Genomic DNA, 25,197 nt, shown 5'->3' with positions numbered 1-25,197 from the left:
TATTACACACATATTATGGTTAATAATATTATTATTATTATTAATAATTAATAATAATAATAATAATATTATTATTATTATTATTATTATTATTATTATTATTATTATTATTATTATTATTATTATTATTATTATTATTATTATTATTATTAATATTATTATTATTATTAATTAATAATAAAGGTAATATTTAAGCTTGATTATCAGAGCCCTTGCCCCAGAATTTATCAAATCTATTGCGAGCAATCTCGAGCACGTCACTCGCGACCGATCGTTGAGCTGAACCTGGACTCAAAGCTGGCGCTTCAAGTACGTGATAACCGGATCCTGTGGCGACGGGTGCAGTCGCCTCTGATGCCGGATCCTCTGCTTCCAGGACGCGGTACCCGGAACCGCCGGATGTTGTTGAGGTCGTTGTTGGTGCTGTTGCAGCTGTTTCTGCTTTGCTCTTCTCGAATTCAAAGACTGGATCTTCTAGGCATCGTAAGCTCGTACCTGCTACGGGTTTTATCGCTGGGTTCTTTGGTTCTTCGGGTTTCTCTACTGCTACTGAAACCTGCAATTTATTTTATTTCAGTTACTTGTTCAAATTCAAGATAGTTAACATACATACTAGGTGCAGCTTATTCAAAATTTTATATTCTGAATACATTCATATTTTTTAGTTCTAGTGCAATTTAAAATTTTTAAGATTTTAAAGTAAGTAGCTATTAATAGAAGTAATTCTATATAATTAATATTTATGTTAAAATTCAAATTATAAAATAATTTTAAAAAATTTTTATAAAAATTTTATTTATATAAAACGATCAAAATAAAGAGATTATGATATATGTAAGGTTTTGTATTCAAGTCCTATTTTTAGGCCTTAGTGGCTGAAATAATAAATAAATAAATAATAATATACAATTAATATTAAGAGCCGGTCCAAAAGCTATTGTAGCTTCGTGAATTTCTCCTAAACAAAGAAAAATTTTAGAAAAAACTCTCTGCTATTCGATAGGTTATTTAAATATATATTTTCTCGCAGAGTGTTATTTACGAAAATTTCATTTATTTAAAGAAAATTTTATGATTCTACAATAGCTCTATTGATGCGAGCGCAATAAAGATAGGATGGTTTCTCTCGATGAGTGCAAGAAGAGAAAAAATGGGACCCTTTCTTAAGAGAATAAAAAAATTTTCATCATGGGGATATCTGTATTATAAAATAAGTTTATATAAATAAATTTTGTCCTTAAAATGATCTTGACTTAAATCGAAGTCTTTTCATGGTTGTAAATATTTTTTTTTTTTTTTTTGGGTGATAGTCAATTTATTATAATTTTAAGTTTTTAAAGTATTTTTTTAAGTTTTTAAGTTTTTAAGTAATTTTCCTTATTCTCTTAATTATTTAGATTACAATTATTGGTTTTTTTATATAATTAAAAAATAAATCTAAAGATCATGAAAAATTGTAATCTTATCAAGATTTAAATTCTGAGCCAAACATGTTCAAAAATTACAAAAAAAAAAGTATATACAAACAATTAATCCAAAATTTTAACAAAAATAGATTTAATAAAATTATTTATTAAGCACTTGTATTGAAACTTGTAGTATTAGATTAGTTATTTCGATGATAGGTTTACAAAATTCAAATGCGGTGGTCAGAAGCATGTCAGTTTCTTCAGTTTCCCTCGGAAGTAAGCTAATAAATTTAAACTCGCCCGCATCATTTACATACGTCTAAAATTGTAATGTATCAACTGAGTGAACGGGTGAATTTACTTCAAGTTGTACAATAATTAATTGAATATATCAAGTGTACATTCTCTGAATTCTAATTCCAATTCTAATAATAATAATAATTATAATAATAAGATTGAAGCTTCTTAGGAATGTAACCAGAATATTAATGACATTGATAGTGATGTGGACGTCGTAGCTCTAAATAGTAAATAGATGAATTAACCTTATCACTTTGGGTTGGAGTGGGTGTACCCTGTAGATTGGTTGGTAATGGACTGTCCCTCTCTGAGTCCATGTCCTTGTGGCCATTTAGCCCGGTGTAGCTCCCCAGTGAGACACTCTCGCTCTCGGGGGACTTGTAGCCCGAATGTTGAGAATGCTGTTGCGGATGAGATTTGTGCAGAGCTGCTAGTTCCGGCGGTGCTGATTGCGGTGTTGAGTGAACTGTTGGTGCTGCCCAGGTTTTCGCTTCGCTGTGAGGTCTCGTCAGCGGTTCCCCTAAAATAAGTAATTAATAATTAATGATTGATTATGAAAACCAAGAAATGAATAGATAGATGTTATTTCTTACCCTCGAGGACGTTTTGCGTCACCGTGAAGGTCTTGCCGGTGTCCAGCGGCACTGTCCAATTCACCGGCTCGGGGGAGCGCATTATCATCTGCTCTGGACTCTTTACCCGAGTCGGCTCCGGTGGACTCTTTATCACGGGCTCGTCGTCGAACCACGGGCAACTTGTTACCACCGCGGTCGCCGCGGGTGCTGACACGGTGGCAGCTTGCGACGGGGGGGTCGACGCCACGCTTGACTCGCCGCCCGTTCCATCCCCATTCATATGCTGTGGCTCCGCGGTCACTGGAATTACCAATATTTGAAGCTTATTTTGCGGCTGTTTTATGTTCATTTAAATTCCATTGTCGACACTGCTCCTCGTTCTCGACGTTTTTTTATTTTTTTACTTTTTGTACAGCATTTTTCTGCTTTCGTTTAATTACAAATTTTTTAGTTTATTTAAACCTGTTTAATTTGATTATTCATCATCGTTTTTAATTTTGTTACATTTTTTTACAGGAAAAAACAGTTCTGTGAAAATTACAGAAATTTTTTTTTTATTTTTAGATATCAAGACTAACTATATGAATATGTCCTGATGAGACAAATTTTTTACGTTTGTAAAGTTATCATTGACACAATCCAGCATTGACCGATATTATTAATGATTTCTCAGAATCTAATCAAGTAACAAAATTCTAATTAGAGCAACTAATTAGCAACAAAAAAGCAACAAATTTATCATCACAAATAAATTTTTTTGCTTGAATAATGACAGAGATACTGATGGTCAATGCTGGGTGAATCAATGCCAGCTTTACATGCGTAATTTTTTAATGTTTGTTAATTGTTAATAAATGATTTTTTAACATAAAATCATTTAAAAAATATTTATTAAAAATTAATCAGTATTTTTTAATAGTTAAAAAATATTGATTAACCCTTCGTCACTCGCGTCTTTTTTAGTTTCTCGCTCGCACTATAGTTAGTCTCTATAGGTTGAGTAGTTGTTAGGCGGCGATCTGCTCATGACGCGAGTGACGAAGGGTTAATAGTTAATTAGGCGTGTGCGAATATTCGAACTTACGAATTATTCGCCTCGAATTCGAATCGAATTATTCGATTCGAATTTCGAATCGAATATTCGAATAGTTCGAATAATCCGAATAATTCAAACAGACATTTTCTATTGATAAATTAACTAATTTTCGTGTAGAAATTACTTTGTTTTATTTTATTTAACTAAATGAAGTCTTCATAATTATTCGATAGTAAAGTCTGCTTATTATTTGTAATAAATATTTCGTGGTGTACTTAAACCCCCTACCCCGGGGCACTCCGCCATTTTGACATTTCTCCGGGAAAATTCGTTTTTTTTTAAATGAGATCTACGACACAAACGATCAGACATTAAAGACGATTTCGTTGTTGTCGCTTTTCGCTGCTATGGCAACCACTATGGCAACGATTATCATGGCAACGGTTGAATATTAATGAATAAAATTTGTAAAAATATTGATAAATTGAATTGTTAATGGTAAAAATTTTGACAGAAGCGTACTTAAATAAGGTTTGCGATGAGCGTAGCATCAGGATGAGCTTATTTCCGAAAAAATGTCATTAATTACGATATGACGTTGTATTTTGTCTACTGATGATATTTTTAACGATATAAGCTCATCCAAGAGTTACACTTATCGAGACCTTTCATTTGAATACCAACACGAATTTTTTACATATTTTACATATTTTACATATTTCACAAATATGAGAAATATCTCATGAACAAAATATAAAAAAAAAATTGAGTGCGTACTCAAATGGAAGGTCTCAATGATCGTAACATGAGGATGAGCTTATATCTTAAAAAATGACAATAACTAAGATATGACGTTGTATTTTGTCCACTGTTGATATTTTCAACTATATAAGCTCATTTTGATTTTACACTTATTGAGTTTACACGATGAATTGTCGAATGATCTTTCGAATGAAAGATTCGAATTTACACGAATATTTTATTTATTATGTATGTTTCACAAATATGAGAAATATCATATACATAAAATCTTTCATTTAAAAGCTTATGCGACGTTTTCATTGTTGTCGCTTATCATTGCTACGGTAACAACTTTGGCAACCGTTAAATATTAATGAATAAAATTTGTAAAAATATTAATAAATTAAATTGTCGAAAATAAACATGTTGGCAGAAGCACGCTCGATTTTCTAATATATAAAAATTTTATGTGGGTACTCATATAAAAGGTCTCACCCTAGTTGCCATGATAACCAAAATGTTTACCATAGCAGCGAAAAGCGACAACAATGAAATCGTCACATCAACTTTTTAATAAAGGATTTTATACAGCAGTTTTATAATACTAATTTTTAGTACAATATAAAATCAACACGCAATTATAGAATAATTAATTCAGTGAAGAGAAAAATCAATTAATTTAAATAATACTAGCTAGAGATAAAGCTATAGAATTTCCAAATGTAATCTATATTGACACTCCTTCAATGTCTGATCGATCGTGTCGTAGATCTCATTTAAAAAAAAAAACGAATTTTCCCGGAGAAATGTCAAAATGGCGAGGTGCTCCAAGGTGGGGGGTCCGAGTACACCAAGAAATATTTATCACGAATAATAAGCAGACTTTACTATCAAATAATTATCAAGACTTCATTTGGTTAAATAAAATAAAATGAAGTAATTTCTATACGAAAATTAATTGATTTATCAACAGAAAACGAATGTTTGAATTATTCGAACAATTCGAACTATTCGATTCGATTCGATTCGAACACTATTCGCACACCCCTATAGTTAATAAATCAATTTTTTAAAATAATTTGTGATCTGCAAATAAATATTTTATAACTATTAATAAATGTAATTTTATTCTTAAAGAATTGCATTTGATAAAAATTAAAAAATAATTTTTTGTATTTAATAAATAAATTAATAGTTGATAAATTATTCTATTAATTTAAAAAGAATTAAAATTTTAAAATTTTGTTTCATACACGAAATAAAATAAATAAAAATTTTTCAAATATTTCACTAACAATTTATACTATTATTTAATTTAAACTTACTTTTTAACGTCAATATCTATAAATTAACCTACACTAAAATTTAATTCGAAATAAAAAATTTTTGTATCCAAAATAAACTAAAAAGTTCCCCTTGAAATTTGAATAAATAAGCAAAATAAAATCACGATAACAAGACACTTATGTAAATTTTTTTCTTTCAGTTCATTTTTACTACTATTGGGAATCGAACTCTGGTCCTTTGGATACCTAAATCTTTACATCCAACTAAAATCGCTATAAATTTATGTATCTACTGTATTTAATCTGAAATTACTATATAAATTTTAAATTTCATAAAATTATTTAATAATTAAAACACGTTCCTTACTATTCATGCAAAAAATAGTAAAACGTTTCTGCTGTTGACAATGAATAAAAATTCTGGTATAATTAATTTCTGTAATTTTCACAATTTAAAAAAAATTACTGGTAAAATAAAACTAAAGATGATAATTACACAACGAGCCAAAAAGCCGTGCAGCGGATTTAAAAAATTTATACGGTTTATAATTTAAATTTACAGCATAAAATAATCCAAGACGATAAATAAAAAAAATAAATATAAATTAAGTCAACGTCGAGGACGGTAGCATGGATGTAATAAGCTTTTAATATCAAGGATTCAAGGATTTGCAGATTTCCTCACAAATATTGAGCTTATCTACTGTTAAAGTAAACATTCATTAGCACATAAATAAACAATTATGTATTACTATTTATTTTAATAGTAACAATTATAACAATAATTATTATTGAAACAAAATCAGACAATATCAGATTGTTCATTAAAATTGTTTTCAGTGGATCATATATCGTGCGATTAAACAATTATTTTAGGGTAAACAAGTGTAGCACATTTACGTAACACATTGCATAACATATCAACATCAAGTTATATTAAATCCACACACAACAGTACAACAATACAACATATATAATATAACAGTCAAGGATGTATTAATAGTATACAACAATATATATAAATATATGTATAACAGTGAAGACGGACTTAAAAAATAATGACGCAGAGTAAGAGTAAGAGAGAGCATATTGTTAATCGATTGGATAACTTAACCGAGCAAATAGATTGATAGAGAGAGGAGATAAAAAAAAAGAATCAAATCGAATGGATTGGATTGGATTCTACTCTATTGGATTATAAAGTACAAAGGAAGAAAAAGTATTAGCAAAGGAGTCATATATGACCGAGATATAGAGAAGAAGAAAGGGATCAGGAGAAAGAGGTCAAGAAGCTGCGGTGGTGAGATTAATGATCCTGGGTTTTGAAAAAATAGAATTCTGATTAGATGTGATGGGTTTCACGTGTGCGAGTAAATAAATTTGTGACACTGACACGAAAAAATGAATTTGCGTAAAAAGGTTAATAATGATAGTGGTGAAGAATATATTATGTATATAGGAAAAAAGGTTTAGAAAAATTACCCGGAAGAAATTTTGCGTTGCATAAAAAAAGTTTGTGCTAAATATTTAACACTTTTTTGTGTTTATTAAAGAGAAGTAACACGAAAAAGAGTTAAATATTCAGCACAAAAATTTTTAACACAAAATTTTTTGACGCAAAATATAATATTAATTTTTTTTGATTAGAATAAAAGTTTTATTTATTATTAATTATTTATAAATAGAAATTATTATAATTTTTCTGTCAATAACTTTTAATTAAAAAATATACAACGTAATTGCTCTGTTCAAAGATCCATTAATAACTTCTTTGATAAGAAGAAATAATAATAAAATTTTAGTCGAAGAAAGCTTAATTAAACTAAATGAATTTCCAATCATAAAATAAAAAATTTCCTTTTAGATTTCATTAATTGTTACGAAAGTGAATGATGAAGATACTTTTAATAAATAATCGTTATCGAGTAAGTTATTTTCGCCCGGGGTATTAATTTTAGGTATATATATTCCCTATGCGGAGTTTTATGTGTGAAAAATAAAATAAAATAAATGAAAATAAAACATAAAAAGACATTGAAAGCTTTTTTATCTCTGTTATAAATAAATAATGACAAGTTAAAAGCACACTTTGATTTTAAATTATTGTAGATTTTATAGAGTAAGAAATAAAGTTCATTATAAATCAACTATATGAAATATTTAATTTTTGATTCGGTAAATTTGAAATAATAAAACTTTACCAATTTATTTTTCTCATTAAAAGTTTCTTTAGTTAAAGATTTTTTCATACAATTTAAACTCAAATAAAAGGGATAATCATAAGAAAATCAAATTATAATAATAATTGAGGGTAAAATTTTTCGATAATCGTAGACATAAAATCATAAGAAGAAATAATAATAATAAAAAAATGTAAATTCTACAATAATTTAAAATCAATAGATAATTATCGGGATGAAGAAAAAGGAAGAGAAGGTAACGTAAAACACACGGTGGAGTCACAGGCATGCTACTTACTAGCTTGCAGGGCTGCATTAGCTCGATACGATTGAATTCGATTGTCGGTGGTGGTGGAGGATGATTTGGATGGGTGATCAGCAGTAGGCGCGGATGTCGCCTTGGCTTTGGCGGATCCTCGGGCTCTTGAGGCTGGACTATGGCTTAAGCTCAAATTTTTTCGGTTATTACTGGTGACCCGGTCCAGTGACCTCGAGCCCGAGGAAGTTGCTGCTGCTGAGGCTGATCTGATGCCTGACCGGCCATCGGAGCGCTCGTACGCGCTTTGATGAAGCTTATTTAGGGTTACTTTTGTATTTGTTGTTGTGGTAGTTGTAGTTGTTGTTGTTGGTGGTAAATTTGTTTTCGCGGCTAGATGAAGAGGACGAGGGGAAGCGGTTGTCGCGAGGAAGGCTAAAACACATATTATTTAAGATGATTATGATTATGGTTGTAATCCGTTCTCGTTCCGGTCTTGACGCACTTATCTAAGTATTTATATTATATTAGTCTAAGTATAATTGTTTTCATTAGTATAAATAAAATTTTCCTTTTATTTTATCACGATAGATTAATCAATTAATCTTAATTATTTTTTTTCAGGTAAAAGTGATTAGTGAATTGTAAATTAAATTAAACATCGAACCAACCGTGCTTTGCCGGAACGCGAGGGACGTGGAATGCAAATGAGGTGATTAATGCCGCGATAATAATAATAATAACAACAACTAATTTTGTTTATTCAAATGAAGGACAAATGTGAGCTTTTAAAAACAGTGAGCTGTTGATATTTATACGGTGCTAATTTGACATATGAAAATTACTACAGTAACTATTTGAAACTTCTCGGTGTCTCTATTCAATTAAATTTATTTGTTCTAATGAACTGTGGGTAGTTTTATAATTATTAACTTTAAACTTTTATTTCTGCAATTAAAAAAAAAATGTTTCAGTCAAAGCTGTCATAGTTAAATATTTATTTTTAATAAAATTTTGAATATTTGAGCTATTAAGTTGGGTTAAAAAAATAATTTACTTGTGGTAAGAATATTGATTATTTTGTATTTCTTAATACTTCAAATAAGCAATAAATTAAAATTTTTATTCTTTAATTAAATTTTTAATATTTACCAATTAATTAATACACTTAGATATTTTTTACTTTTCAATTTTTTACTAAAAAATAAAAATTTTTTTCATAAACAAATTTTCTACGTATAAATTGAATTTTTTATTAATTTAAAGTATACGTTTTTTTAAATATTAAATTATAGTTAAAAAAATTTAAGAAATTTTCGAACCTTGTTTTAAAATAAGCTAACTGAAAAAATGATCTCATGTCCGTCAATTTCAATATAATTTTAAATAAAACTAACTAAAATAAATTTTACATACATCAGGTACTTTTAAATTAGAAAAATTATATTTAAAAATATTTAATTAATAATTTAATTAAAAATATGACAAGTAATATAAAATTTTTAATTACCACAAATATATAATTAATTTATAACATTATAACAAATAAATGACGTGTATTATTAAAAGAAAAAAATAATATTGTTAAATTTAATCTTGATAAAGAAATATTTTTTTGTGTACATAAAATTGAACCTGAGATAGAGAAGTTTCAAAAACTACATGACAACGAGATGAAGTCATTCAATGACGAATGGGGGTAAGAAGAGTAAGACTTATTGAATAATAATAAAAAGGGAATGATAATAAACTATTTGAGCAATTATAATGTCAATCAGGTAAGTTGATTGTCAATGCAGTAAAGACGTTGTAATGCATGAGAGGACAATATAAGACGTACGTTTGCGCTGTACCCTCGGTGAGGGTCTTCTTTGGAGCGGCGTGGGCCCAGGGCCAGGTGGCGGTGGTAACGGTGGTATGGGTTGCTCATTCAAAGTAGACGATTTCACCGACGACACAACAACAGGGGGTTTTGAGGAAGAGGAGGACGACTTAGGCGACTCTCTTATGCTCCAACGGACACGTCCGACCGCTGAAACACCCGCTACTGCGTTGCCTAATCGTTTTTTTAATCACTATTTTTTATCACGTGTCACGCTCGATCAAAGTCTGTGCGATTGTTTGGACTTACGTGTTTATTTTTTATCCTCAAACTTATTCTGTCTTGTTTTAGTTTTTTAGATAAATTGTACTGTCTAGGTAATAATTATTTATTTTAATTAGAGTAGAGGGTGGATTGAACAAGGGCCATGCATTTTATAATATAAAAATATTTATCGCTCGGCTAAATTTTATTTTTCATAAAGTTATTTATCAAACTTTTAATTAACATTTTCAGACATGCAGATTTTACGGCACCTCGTGGCTCTTAAAATAATTATGAAAATTGATTAAAAAAATTAAATTGATTTAAGAAAAAAAATTTTTAACTAAAAATATTAGTTTGAAGAATTTTATCTTTTTAAATCAAGTTAATTTTTTAACAGTACAGTAATTATTGTACTGCCTATTAAATTTTAATAATTAGTCGGCAAACAGTTTTCATGCTTGATTTATCGTTTAATCAAACTAATTTTGTATATTTATTATAGTCGAATTGATATATTACTAAGTTTACACTCATAAAATTACAATTTTACAAAATTATGAAGTAATGTCGCAGTAATTTAAAATTGGTTTATTGTTATCATAAAAAGGGCGGAATGTAATAAATATGCCAAAAAAAAACATTAACCTCCCATAGTAAGTAGTTAAAACATAATTAGTTAAAATTATGTATGTAAATATTTTTATTTAAATTATTTAGTTATTAAAAAGTGACAAAAATCTAATAACTGTAAAATTAATCAAGTCGCTTTTAATAAATTTTATAATTGTAAAACTACTGCGATATTACAGAAGCAATATCGATATTATAAAACATAAAAAATTAATTTTAACTTCTACTAATTTTTCCGACCGTGATAATATAATTCTTTTTTAACCCGTTCCTGCCTTTACGGTCAAGTATTAACAGCTACTGAGAGTTAAGAGTATACTGAGAAGAAGTAAGTGGAGAATGACCCGGTAACTTAATGGTAAAAGCATCCTGACATGTAATCGGGGAGATCCAGGTTCGATTCCTGGCTTGGTTAATTTTTCATGGACTTTTTCAAAAGTTGCTTTTCATTCTCAGTGGCTTTCTATCGTTAATACTTAAAAATTAAGTTGAACAGATACTAGCATTCACCAGCTAACTAGTGTTCAAGTTCGATGGTTACCCATCGACCTAACTCTCCAGGGACGATCTGTCCCAAATTGTTAGTGAAGATGGAATATTACCATCCACTTGAATTAGATTTATACTAGCAGAAAAAAATGACCGTAAAAGCAGGAACGGGTTAAAAAAGAATAAAAAATTAATTTTTTTTACATTTTAAAATTTGAAGAAGCCACGAGGGTTGAGCGACAAATATTATTTAAACAACTGATAAAACTTCCGATTTATAAATTAATAAACTAACGACAATAAGACATACTCGGACGAGCAAACGAGCAGTCGATCAATCAATTTACAATCATATAATTAAATCTTCTATATACGATAATAATAATAATAATAGTAATAAACTACCTGATGAGATAATTATAACTGTGCACGAAAATGCAATAAGAATATTAACGATCATAAATAGTGGTTTGTAATAATTGGTAATAATTTAAAGAGGATGGTGGCTAGTGGAGTGGTGTTAGTGGTCGGTGTTGGTGGATAAAGTGATAGGTTGATATAAGGAGCCAAGGTGAATTTTATATAGTTGATAAAGAGTGGAGGTGGTAGTTTATTGAGAGTAGAGAGACTTTGCGACGATCGATCGAGACACGAACCAAAAAGTTCTCGTATATGTACTATTCTATGTATATATTTATTTTTTATATATATTAGGCAGACTGACGTGAGCCAATCACCTGGGAGAGCTTAAAACGTCAGGGACTACTTACTCGGACGTGGATGCCTTTCTGGCTCGCCACTTCTGTCTCTCGCTTCTTTATCTTTATGCTCCTTTTCTTTTTCCTGGTAAAAAAAAATACGTAAGCATTAAAGCCACTCTCAATTTGTACTTGTATTAACGATAAAAGTTTGCAAAATTCATTGTTCGGTTAATGAGATTAAGATTACCTTTATGTCTTTGCTAACTGATGGTGTTCTAGGTGTCTGTCGCTTTGGAGATCTGCTTAATGGACCCATGCTCTGGGAACGTCCTGTTCGAGGACTGTTCTTCGGACTTGATTTGGTTCGTGGTTGAATTTCTTCCCGATGAGTAGATTCCTTAGAGTCGTCACGACGTCGTGGCACTACTGGCTCCAGCTTCTCTCGCGTTGGAGAAGGCAGTAATGCACCATCACCTAATTATATTTTAAATATTTAGAGATGGAGATAGTTATCAAATTATCTTTATTATTAACATTAACGAACATTTCAGACAGTTGAGTATCTTTATGAGAGATTAAAGTTACTAATTACATTTTGTATCATTCAAGATCTTTAGTTTCATTTTTTCTTCTTTGAACTGAGAGAAAAAATTTATTTAAAAAAAAAATATCCACTTTTATAATAAGAAATTAATTTGTTGAAAATTTTTAATTATTTTATTTCTTAGCTGAAAAAACCAAAATTTGTTTCACAGTAACTTTCTTGTAGAAAAAAAGTTTTTTTGAATTGGAAAAAAAAATTGTTCTTTTCCAAATCTATAAAACTTTTTTTAACAAGAAAATTACTGTGAAAAAAATTTTTATTAAATTAGCTAAAAAATAAAATTGTTGAAAATTTTCAAAAAATTTATTTCTTATTACAACATTGCTAATTTTTTTCAAAAGAAATTTTTTCCCTCAGTGTAGATAAATTTATTTTTAAAAAGATAAATTATCGCTGAAATTAATTTTCACTAATTTATTTCGACAATTCATTAATTTTATTTCGACAATAAATTCTAAAAATAAATAAAAATTATTCCATTATAAAAACTGTGAAATTAATTGAAGAAATTTCATTTTTTTATTGGAAATTTATGGTTAGATAATTTTATATCCGAAATTCTATACTACCAACTAATTAGTTAAATTTTAAACAAGTCAATTAGAAGCAAACGTGAGGATGATAAAAACGTTACATCTACCTTTTAATATCCCTTAAATATTCAAGAAAGCACCACTTAGAGAAGATTTTAAGTTACTTATAGTATTTTATACAATTAAATTAACTATTTTTTCTATAACTTTATTAAAATATTTAATTAACCCAAAAAAAGATAACTTTAGTTTTAAATAAACTTTTAGTAAAACTGCTTTGTTAGAAAAAAATTATAAAAACTGGTACAGATAAAAAAATAAAAACTTGTATGGATTTTTTGCAATGACCATTAACAATTATTAGAAATTTCCAATAAAAAGAAGAGAAGCACCAGCCAGCGAGATTGGCTACTAGCAACTAGTAATTTAATAAAAAAAGTAATCTTACATATTCCTGTGGTGCGATCCAAATGATGGCGAATCAAAAATTCTTTTCTAGCACGTGCAATAGCTTTCTCAGTATCCTAAAATAATTGAAATATTATTTATTCACTTGAATAAAGTTTACGGCTCACATTTTCTTGAGATATTTCTCGTGATGCTGAGCGTATTAAATATTTACTTAACCCGAGGCTATTTATTTATTTAAAAATTTAAAAGCTTTTAATAATAACTCATTCATCTATAAATATCTTCATTGAGAAGAATTTACTTTCGGTTTTATATATTATTGTGTAAAATGAAGTTTGAATACTAACAACAGCTTTCAAATCATCTTGCAGAATCTCATAAATTGGTCTGGCTTGTACAGATGATGGTCTTCCAGCTGGTGGCATATTAGGTGCTACCTTTCTCGTATTTTCTTTCTCCTTTTCTTCTTTAGTAACCGACCTATAAAATTAAATAAAGTTTAACAAAATAATAATAAAAATAATAACAATAAAAATCACAATGAGAATAATAAATTAACAAACAGTGAACGATAAAAATTGAAATAACGATGAAAGAACAACTACGACAGGTTTCCATGAGTGTTCGTGCGATTTTTTTTTAACTTCCCGCTAAGAAAATTGTAAATTTTCAAAAATCGGGAAGTTATTGTTTTCACCCCGTTTTTCGAAAATCGATTTTTCATCAGATCTCGACGTTTTGAGGTCCTAGGAAGCTTTCCTGACTATTTCCGCGGTGACGTCACCGTACCTCTGTGTGTGTGTGTGTGTGTGTGTGTGTGTGTGTGTAAATCTCGCATAACTTTTGAACGGATCATCCGATTCGATCGAAATAAGCGGCGTTCTGAAGAGTTCCTTTGCCCCTAGAATTCTGATACTAATTTTTAGAATTTGAGTCGATCGATTTTGAGAAATCTCAAAAATAAAATTTCCAAAAATTCGTTTTTTTGAAATTCCAAAAACTAATCAGCTCTTAACCTCAAAAAACCACGTCGATTGCCACCAGCCCGGTCAAAATCGGTTGATTTGTTCGTGAGATATCGTTGTCGAAAAAAATATTTTTTTCAGAATTTCTATGAAATTTTCAGTTTGACCAGTTTACGTTTAAATGTTTTTTAAAGAACTCAAAAAACTGCGTTGAATGCCGTAAACCGCGAGAAAATCGGTTAATTCATTCAAAAGTTATTGCGGTTTGAAAATTCAAAAAATAGTGTTCTATAAAACTTCCATTAGCCTTTTGAGCTCGAAGAGCTCAAAAGCACAGAACAGCGATTTATTTGAGCTCGGAGAGCTCAAACTTATACGAAAATTATATTTTTGAGCTCGAAGAGCTTAAAAAATAAGTGAATTGTTGAGCACTTAGGTATGGAGGTAGCGGGAAGTTGCAGGGATGGCCTTTAGGGTCAACCGTTTTCCTAATTTTTTTTTTTATAGACATCAAATAAAAGTTGGTACTATAAAACTTTATCATCATGGCATCACTCGATTAACAGCTAGTGCTAAAAAATGTGTAAACAAACATGATTAAACAATGTGTAACTTGAATAATAAATGGTTTTAAACAAACAAGTTGTATAGTCATAAAAAAAGTAAATAAACTAAAATAATAATAACAGTAATAATCTAATAATTATAAATGTAAACATCGAGAATTTATTAGTACTGGCCTGGCGAGGGACAGTGCGTTGAGAGAGTGATTATTTGACACACGTTTCCATAATGATGCTTCCTCTTCGGATGCCAAAACGCTGCCCCAATCACGGTGCTTAGATAATTAATAAGCGTTAAAAAATAATAATAATAGATAATTAATATTTTGATAATAACGTAAAAGGTAAAAGTATATATTAAAAAAAAATTCAGAAAATTCAAAAGTACACACCTCATACGCTCATTTATTAAAAAATAGAAAGAAGAACAGCGGCAAAGCTTCGGAAAATTATTATAGAGCGTCTTTGAATAGTATTAAAATGATCTTAAAATAGTCTTAAAAAAAATTTTAAAGACTATTTTAAGATGAGCTCACAGCGACAGAGCCCCGAAGGATTAAAACGAAGCGTCTTGAATAAGTCTTAAAATTGTCGGATAATAATTTTTCAACAATTTTAAAATTCAATTGAAAAAGAGCGTACTCAAAAATGTTGCGGTTAAAAACTCGCAAAATCGTCTAAAAATTAATTTTCATAACAAATTTCAAAAATCTGCTCTCGGAATTTTATTTTGGCGTCTTAAAAGAGTCTTAAAATAGTTTTGGTTTGTATCACGTTTAAGATCTTAAATAAACTACTTTTTTAAGACTCCTTTGAGACGATTTTTTTTACACGAGAATATAAAGTTAAAAAAGAATCTTTTTACAATATAACTTAAGGGGTCATTTTGGTTTGTAACTTTCAAAAAAAATTTTTTTTTTACGTTTTTCGAAGGTACATGCGAAGTTTATGTAGATGTTTAAATGGAAGAAAATCAAATTTTTGAAAAAGCTGAAGGGACTCTGCATAGTAGTAGCTATTGAATCATTTACAATTAAATTAAAATTTTGATTTTTACTATTTTTTTACGACTAAAAACTGTGAAAAAGCCTTAGTTTTTAGATTTTTTTTTTTACTTTCGCTGTTTTTAAGTTATCATATACGTTAACGACATACCAGCTTTTGGAGGAGTTCCGTTTACCTCTTGTTTATTCATAGAAAAAATAAATTTAGATATTTTTTGTGTTATTCAAGAGTGTATTTGTTGAGCTGAATAAATTTTACGTTAATATCTATAATAGTTTCTGTGTAGTAAAATCATGAATATTGGTTTTTTTTTTTTTTTTTTTTAAGCGCTGGAACCAGAATGATCCCTTAATTAAGTAAATTATTAAATAAATTATTTAAAACGGGTGACGTTAGAGTCCCAACAGTTAAAGTCGAATATATGACCATAGCAGTTAAAACCGACTCTAAATAAAAATTAATTAAAAAAAAAACAAATTATTTAATTTCATATTTATAATTGTTAAAACAAGTTTTTTATTCTTGATAATGTAAATTTGAAATTTAATTTTGAGTATAATGCATTTTATGTTGTGAAATAATAAAATGGCACTGGCGAGTTATGAGGCGCGAAATTTGAAAATAAAACTAAACAGCACGGCACAAATTACCTTGTACTCATCGGCAAGCCGTCTAAGTTCAATTATTTCATTAATCAAGTAATTATCCATATACGGTTTATTACTCTGGGTTATTTTATTTTCTTGAACGATATTGTCGTCGATAATACGCACGCCTTTACCAGCATACTTTCTTGGTCTGTAAATGACAAATCAATAAAAAAGTAATCTACTTTGAAATAACGATAATTAAACACACCCTGTCGTAGTTGCCTTTATTTTTTATATAAAATTAATACTAATGCTAATGTTATTACTAAAAAAAAAGAGTTAATAATTAAATTACGGTTATTGTGATTAGTGACCGCTGAGTAACTCCTGAAAGGTTTTTATAAAAAAAGATAAATCGATGAACGATGGATGATTTAAAAATAGTTGGTAGTCTGAGTCTTTAAAAATTGAATAAAATAGTAAATAAAAAAATGGGGCCACTGACCTGAAGGCAACTTTGAGGTCAGCAAGATCCTCATCACGTTCTTCAGCTTCAAGAACAACTCCGTCAATATTATCAGTATTATTACCCACCAGTGGTTCCAGCTCAGATGGTTGTACTCCTGTAGTAAAATAAAAATCGATATTAGTATCTACTGGCTATGAATACTAATCCAATTGTAGGGATTCGACACGTGTAAGTGACGAGCATTGACAAATTGAGAAGCCTTATACATTATTTATTAGTTATACCGTTAAGCTAAATAAAATAAGTGCAGGTGCATCCCTAACGTAAAAAATCTCAGATCATCAGCAAACTTGTGATAAATATCACGACTTCATTGCAAGACTCCTGGTTTTGTCAATGATTTTTTTTCCCAATAATTCTATTTGAGTTTAGGTGCTGTAACCCCAGTAATAAAATTCCAGATAATAGAATCCTAGAAAAAAAATCTCTCGCCAAAAAAAACTTGAATTTATTATATTTATTGCGGAATAAATAAAGACGCATATTTATGGTTGGGGTTTTTTTTAGGATTATCTTATTTATAACTTTGTCGGAGGCTTTTTTTACTAAGGAAGTTACTAAGATTAATTTAGGTAGAGCTTTTTTTTGCCCAGAATTATTCAACTTTCTACTGATTTATCAGAATAAATTGTCTGAAATAAGGCAAATAGTAATTTTTTAAGAAGTTTTGAGAATGTTGTATTTTCTTTCATATAAATATACTCAAAAAAACTACTTGATTCAAGAAAAATATTCTATAAAAATTATTTTGAAGTAATGTTGGACAGCAATAGTATTCTTGTTATTAATATTGCCATCAATTACTCGTTTTTAAAAAATTTTACTATTTTTGTCTAATGACTAATAAATAATTTTTCAAAAATAGGATATTTAATTCCCTAATTATTAATTTTTAAGTTAATTAGTTTTATTTTTTTTTACACTCATAAAAAGAAGTTCATGACATCATGACAATAAATTGATTAATTATGTTAAAAAAGTGAGCCGATTTGCAATAACAAATTAGTTTATAATACTGCTAAATCAATCACAACAAAATTTATTTCGTTATCATTACTTTACTGATTTTATCGCTATAACAGAATTGATTTGTTGTCTGAAGAAAATCAATTTCATTGCAATAATAAAATTAATTTGTTGCCGTTACTATGAATTATTTTAACAAAATAATTTATCTACTTCAATATCAAAATTTCAATATCAGAAGTTGTTAAGCCAACAAAAATATTTGTTATTTCGACGAAACAATTGTTGCTTCAACAAACTAATTCGTTCAGTCAACTAAACTGTTTTGTTGATAAAACGTAAATTATTTATTATTACCTGTGGTTGTTATCATAACATATGATTTATTATCTCTACTCTAACATAATAATTGGCTAATACAACTTGTCTTATGTTCTCTTAACAAAAAATATTTTTTAGTGATCTTTTTATTAACTTCGAAACAAAATCGTAATAAAGTTGTAGCTTTTAAATTTTCTTAATCCAAAACATAGTAAAGTGTTTAATTGAATTCATAAAATTGTTGAATGAAAAACTTTTTCTCTCAATTATCAAGTTTAATTGCTTTGATTCGTGAATTTCTTAAATTATTTTAAACTGAATATTTCAAAACAAGACTAAATTTTGAAGAAAGTATTTTTCTTGAATCAAATAGTTTTTTTTCAGTGTATTTTTTATTAAAATATTGTAAAATTATCACAAAGCTATATTTTTATCTAAATTTACACTCTAATAAAATTTTCAGAAAATCACTCGGAAAAACAAGAATAAAAAATTTCCATCAGAGCGGGCAGTAGCCTATCGGATCCGGCTCTTGTTTACCAAAGCATTGGACCGAGTTCGAGTTCGGCGTACATCAATGAATATTTTTCAATATTTAAGTGTATTATTCTGCTCAGCCGAAATAAAACGAGTCTAACCACAAAAAGTTTACTCCTTGCAGTAGTCGCTCATGACCTTATATTAGTAGTTTATGCGACTTAAGGTAGTTCACTCGGGACATATAGTTTGTGCTATTTCTTTCCTTTTCACTCGCTAGTACTGCTTTTCTCACGAGTTCTCTCTTATTCGCTTTTACTAATGGTTATTTTTGTTTAACTAGCCAGTTTATTAACAATTTATAAAAAACTACATGGTCAAAATTTTCAAAATTTCTTTGAATTATTTTAAGTATGTTATTCTAACAGGTATAAGTTTTCTCTCCACCAGTACTGTCTGTACTAAAATGTCATTTTTAATTACAATCATCTCATTTCTGGTATGGTCAATTGATTTCAAATTTCAACAGCATCACATGTAATGCGTATTCTATTACCCATATTTAAAATTTTGAAAACTTCTTAAAATTTTGCATTTATGACCGAACTACCTTAAAACAGATAAAAAAAAAAATTTCCACCAATTCAAGAGGAGAATGTAACTTAAATTACCATCACGTTTGTGATCAAAATCTCCGGGTCTTTTTTTCATGTGAACCGGAGCAGGTCCTGAGGAAGGAATTCCTTGTTTCAAAGCACCCATGCTCAGTGATTTTCTTGGTGGTCCACCGGCATTACCACCAGCACCACCAGCAGCTGGTAGCTGGGAAACGGCATCGCCATTTGTGAGCTGGGCTCGCCTTGGCCAAGCGAACTGCAATCGATACTCTGTACTTATCCGTGAAATCGCCTTGCTCAGCTGGCTCGCTGGTAGCGCTGTATTTCCTGTCACCTCCTGGTTTTTATAAAAGTATATTATAAGAATAAGTATCAAGATATAGATATATACATAGATAAATTGATTGAGAAAAAACGCTGAAGTTGGAAAAGAAAAAGAACAAAAGGACACTTTTTAAATGTGTCGATAGGGTCAGAGGAGTTGCTGATAGTTTTATGTCAAAATGACGCTTCAGCAGACTTGTATTGTGTATATTGGATAGAAACATTTCACCAAAGAGAGATAAAAGAGTTTGCTTCCAGGCATTTTCAATTGATTGGACAATTTCTGTTTTTTTTTCTTTTTTTTGTTAATTATTTTATTTCCTTATTTCTATTTTATTTTGCAATTAAATTTTTTAATACTTATAAAACATTTTATATTTGACTATTTTTTATTGTCGTTCTTTCCGCCCAGGGGATTATAGTTTCTATCCGATAAACTAGTTAAGATTCTATTGATCAATATTTGCATAATTGAGTGATAATATCAATAAGGAACCGGCGAGTACTTGAGTTTTTTTTATTCTTCGGTAAAGAAAATTCAAACAAGTGATAACTATAATTTAAAAGTATAATATAATAATTTCTTAATTGATTAAAAATTTTTAATTACTTACATTTTTAAAAGATAGAATTATTTTAATATAATATTATAATTAAAAAAATTTAATTAATCATGTTAATGAGTTGTTTTAATTACAAATAATATTAATAAAAATCCACAGTTGGTTTTTACGTAATTAAACGCACTTTTAATTACAAGATTCATTTCTTTGATATAATTTATCCGATAACGACTAAGTACTTAAAAATCCATTTGATAAATTGAAAAAATGTAAATCCAGAATTGACGTAAGTTATTTTCAATATTTACTGCACGAGTCGACAATTTACCAGAGTTTAAGCTATAAATGATGTTTGTAATTTAAATTATTTAAATTATATTCGATTTCAGTATCATGTGAGCCATCTACCTAACCTACCAATCACGAAAGGGTAGTTAGAAAAGGGGAGGTTTTAACTCCGACTGCAGTTTTACAGTAACTTATGATAATAATACTGTAATGGAGTAAAGGTTGTACGGTATTTAACTATTCAAAAACTAACTGCAAGCGGATTTAATCTGATACAGCCGAGTGCTTTTAATATTAACAAATTAACCTTTTGATATTGGGTTTCATTGTGTTAGTTTTAGTTTTGATTTAATTATCCATTTAAAAATTTTTTTTTTATATATTGATTGTTATTATTATTATTAAATAAAAAAATTTTATTTTATTTTAGAGGAGTAAACTGAAAATTACAAAAACGATTTATAGAAAAATATAAAATGAAAATTACTGTTTAAAATAGTATCAAAATACCCTAGTGTACTTTTAAAAGTTTCTCACGATAGAAACAGCGATTTTTAACAATTACAATTCACTTGTATTTTTAAAGTTCATGTCAAAATTTTCAAATAAGACCATTAAAAGAAAATGATAAAATTTAAATACTTTTAAATATTCCAATATAAATTCCCTGAATGTTACTTGATACAAAAGTTAAACATTGTATAGCTTTGAATCGTCCTTACTAAAAGGTAGCGTTTAATCTTCTAAATTGGACATTTATATGATTAACCAGGTCAGAGCCTTCAGGAAATTCCCATAATATAGCTTAAATAATTTATTCCGGTTAGTAGAGTCACTTTAAACTCGTAATGAATAGATATAACCACGATTCAGAAAGGAAATCTGTTTCGTTTACTGTTAAAATTTCTTTTTAATTTTTACAAAAAAAAAATTTACTGCATTTATTAAATGCATCTGTTACTAAAAATTCAATAACTAATATTAAAATTGTTTGTTAAAATAATGAAATTGGAAAATCTATCATTTTCAAACAATAACATTGACAAATTTTCATAAAATATGAGCAATTTTAATTGTATCAAAGTTTCATTGTAAAGTGCTGAAATCGGGTTTACAAGAAGTTAGTTTTACTAATGCAAACAATTTACTAATATTTAGCATAACTATACAAGTTAATTGAATCTATGTTTTACAAACACAAACAGTTAGTTATTTAAGCTTATCTTGTAAATTTACAACGATACAATTGCATTATAGAAATGTTATGATTCAGCATAATGTTTGTCATACACAAAATCAATAACTATAATTTGACTGCACTGATTAAAATATTTTGTGCTTGTTTAATTTCATTGTCTCCCTAATTTTAATCTATTACACGGTAAATTTGCCATAAAAATCATGAAAATAAATTTTTCATGTAGTTTTCAATATTTTTAGTGTCAAAAATATTATATGTGAACCGAAAATATAGTCAATAAATAATGTCCTTATGATTTTAGCAAATTCTAGTATTTTTTATGTATCCTACGTTTCAAAAAAAAAAAAAAAAAAAAAAAAAAAAATATCCTCAAAAATCTCAATTTTTTAAAATTTTTTTAATCGAAAAACTAACTATTTAAAAAAAAATATATGATTGTTAAAAAGATCTAAATACGATTTCTATGAGCTGAAATATTATTTCAGACCATGATACTTTAAAATTACCAAAATTAAACTTGATTTTAAAAAAATTTTAATAACGAAAATAATCTAAAAAAAATTTATTATCTTCAATCAAGTAAAAAGCTTTTTAAACGAATAAATATTACTCAATATTAAAGGCAGATAACTTTACCAAAAATTAAGAAAACTTCAAGTACCAAAAATGCGTTTTTTGTGGCCATAAAATATTTCAATCTACTTCCCAATAATCTAAAAGCTCTTGATAGTGAAAAGAGATTATTAAGCAAGAATTTTGGGAAGTGGATTAGATCTATTGAACGATAAATTAAGATATTGTACTATATTGCAAATGATCGTATAATTAGTCTTAGGAAAATGTTAGACTTTGTCCATTGCATTAGCTAATTATTATTTAACTTGATGTATATCCTATTAAATATTTTTATATTTTTCTAATGTATATGTACAGGTGTTATACACTTCTATATAATGTATACCAAAAGTAAAATAAAATAAACAAAAATACAAGATGATCAAATTTTTAAAAATAATCTTGGTTCAAATTTTTTCGTCCAAATTGATTCGATAATTTTTATTTTTTCAATCAATATTTAAGAACATTAAAAATTTTATAAATTCATATATATTTCAATCATTACTGTAACAAAATAACTAAATAAAAAACAAAATCAACCATTGGATCAGAAAATGGGTCGAAGGCGTTCAATAAATGATGAAAATGTTACCCGAACTTTATCAGCAACGACATTGGTGTCCACAGCATCAATTCCACCAGCGTCAGCGGCAGTGATGAATTCATGATGTCTGTAAGCAAGCTCCGGGCACTTCTTTCGTCTCGGCAATGGAGGTTCCAATGTTGGTCCTGTAAATTCAAGCAATTCATCGTAAATAGTATAGCCGCTTCTCCCTAAGCACTCAACACAGCTAGGTGTATATATTTGTATATACAATACACATGTAACTTTGAGAGCGTTCTGGACACAATATGTATTCATCATGAATGTCAATGCTCGAGAGAACATTAAATGCTTACTATTCAGCAAGGAAAATTTACACGGGATTAGAACAGGGAACGGATTTAAAAGCTCGCTATTTAATGATTCAACTTGCACCGTTATTATTATTTACTCCTAACTCGATCTGATGACCCTCGACCGCTTTTCGTCTCGTGCACGACCAGCTCGATCCCTCATGTCTCACTAACGCGAACGCGAACGCAAACATTCGAGACCCAGCTAGCCTTTGTGATACATTATGGTTCAATATTTATTAATTAATTTAACTCTCGCTCAAAAGCTACCAGCTCTTCAAAATTCATTATTTCACAGACAATACACTAATTTATTGAATAATTATCCACCGTTGCACAACGCGATCCAGTTTATTGTTCGATAGAATCACAATGGTAACAATAACAATAATTATAACTTATAATTTCATGTTAAATTGTTGTTATTGTTTTTATTAATATTGCGATTTTGATGTTTGTAACACAAGACATGAGCGATCGATAGCATCAACTTGACCTCGAACTTGGCTATATACTCGTAAATTACTATTTCAAATAATAGATTGCCTCTACTATTTAAAAAAAAAAAAAAAAAAATATTACTTTGGATTCTTAAAGCCAAAGGGCGTATTACAGCAAAGAGATAGGCAAAGTGCCAAAAGGGTGGATACCAAATTTTTTTGTTATTTTAAAACCTTTGTAGAAATTGTAAGCGCGTGAAAAGTTGGTGAAAAATTACATAATAGGTTGTAAAATAAATTTTGTGAGAAAATAGTGCTTAAGTTAAAACGATCCACGGTGTTAAATTTTTTGCTGGAAAATTATATTTTAATTTTAAGTTTTTTCACATTTGTAAATTTTTGTAATTTTTGCTCCAAATTAAAATTTTGTATGAAATAAGAGAAATACAATGAAGTTGACAATTGATTTTTTTGTACATTGTTAGAAAATAAAAGCTTTATTCAAAGAAAAAAGTTTTAAATACAGTAAAGACTTCTTTTTTTCAATCAAGTTTATTTTTCTAACAATGTAATTTTTTTACGTTAAAAAAAATACTTTTATAAAGAAAATTTTCTTGAGACACAAAAAAATTGTTCTAAATAATTATTTATGGAAATTAGCAGACTTCTAATAATTCTTATAAAAAAAATATTTTTAAAAATTCGCACATAATTTTCAAAAATTTATACATGTGGAATTTTTTCGCTTAATTTTTTTCATTATAATTTAATTTTTATAAAAATCTAAAAAATTATTAGATATTTGCTAAATTTAGTATAATAATTCTTTTCTTATCTGAAGAATTATTTGAATTGAATTTTATTCAATTCAAACAACTTTATTTTTACTCTCTAAAACTAAAATTAAAGTATAAATTTCTCTGTTGTAATTAAGGCAAATTTTGACATTCTTTTATCATGAAAGTAAATTAAATTATTCATTTCAATAAATTTGTACAAAAGAATGACTTTCTGTATTTTTTTAATTTTACCCAAAAAATAAATTTGAATTTCAAAGTTGAGTTAAAAAATGAAAAATTGATCTAAATATACTTTTTAAAAATAACCTAATCTATTTTAGCGAATATAGATAGAAATCAGTCATATTTCTTTCGAACTCTTTCAATTCTAAAAAGTACATAATTAACCTCACCCTTTCAGCAAATTTTGTATTTTTAGCTCGATAACGAGCCTATCAATCGATTGGGAAAGTGTATTAATACGCCTTTTTGCCTGAGAACCCAAAAGGGTCGATAAATATTCTACACCCTTTTAGCTGAAGCAATGCTATACGAACAGAAGCCTAATTATGAATTTTAATTCGCTATGCAAGAATGCAATGCATAAAAGTTATTTATACTCAATTTAAAAACACGAAACTTGTTTGGACTAATGCAGCTTACAAAATTGAAGCATAACATAATTTGTCATAAGTCCATGAGTAAAAAATACTTTATTATGCATGTTACTCTACATAATCTAGCATATATATATTAACAGCATGCACGAGCTCTCTCTCAAGCCTTAAAACTTGCGCCTAGGGTCGCAGGTGCA

General features: G+C 28.4%; 1 protein-coding gene across 23 annotated transcripts in view; it reads right to left on the bottom strand.

Moving 5' to 3' along the window:
* Nucleotides 1-25,197, bottom strand: part of LOC123269560 (protein piccolo) — a 70,431-nt gene that overhangs the window by 1,011 nt on the left and 44,223 nt on the right. For 15 of the 23 annotated variants that reach the window (XM_044735362.1, XM_044735363.1, XM_044735368.1 and 12 more), the window contains 14 exons: nt 22,860-22,996; nt 19,328-19,610; nt 16,869-16,986; nt 16,424-16,571; nt 14,946-15,043; nt 13,588-13,720; nt 13,278-13,353; nt 11,940-12,166; nt 11,762-11,834; nt 9,624-9,839; nt 7,826-8,218; nt 2,303-2,584; nt 1,955-2,229; nt 182-556 (listed from right to left, as the gene is read on the bottom strand). In XM_044735362.1, coding sequence (XP_044591297.1) covers nt 191-556; nt 1,955-2,229; nt 2,303-2,584; nt 7,826-8,218; nt 9,624-9,839; nt 11,762-11,834; nt 11,940-12,166; nt 13,278-13,353; nt 13,588-13,720; nt 14,946-15,043; nt 16,424-16,571; nt 16,869-16,986; nt 19,328-19,610; nt 22,860-22,996 — 2,825 coding nt within the window. In that variant the 3' untranslated portion in view covers nt 182-190. Of the gene's footprint in view, nt 1-181; nt 557-1,954; nt 2,230-2,302; nt 2,607-7,825; nt 8,219-9,623; nt 9,840-11,761; nt 11,835-11,939; nt 12,167-13,277; nt 13,354-13,587; nt 13,721-14,945; nt 15,044-16,423; nt 16,572-16,868; nt 16,987-19,327; nt 19,611-22,859; nt 22,997-25,197 lie in introns of those variants that run through there. The other 8 variants (XM_044735365.1, XM_044735366.1, XM_044735367.1 and 5 more) reach the window with 8 other exon arrangements.

The sequence above is a fragment of the Cotesia glomerata genome, linkage group LG7, assembly GCF_020080835.1.
Source record: "Cotesia glomerata isolate CgM1 linkage group LG7, MPM_Cglom_v2.3, whole genome shotgun sequence".
NCBI classification, from domain to species: Eukaryota; Metazoa; Arthropoda; class Insecta; order Hymenoptera; family Braconidae; genus Cotesia; species Cotesia glomerata.
The sequence above is the reverse complement of the archived record's forward strand: the minus strand, read 5'-3'. Positions and strand labels throughout refer to the sequence as shown.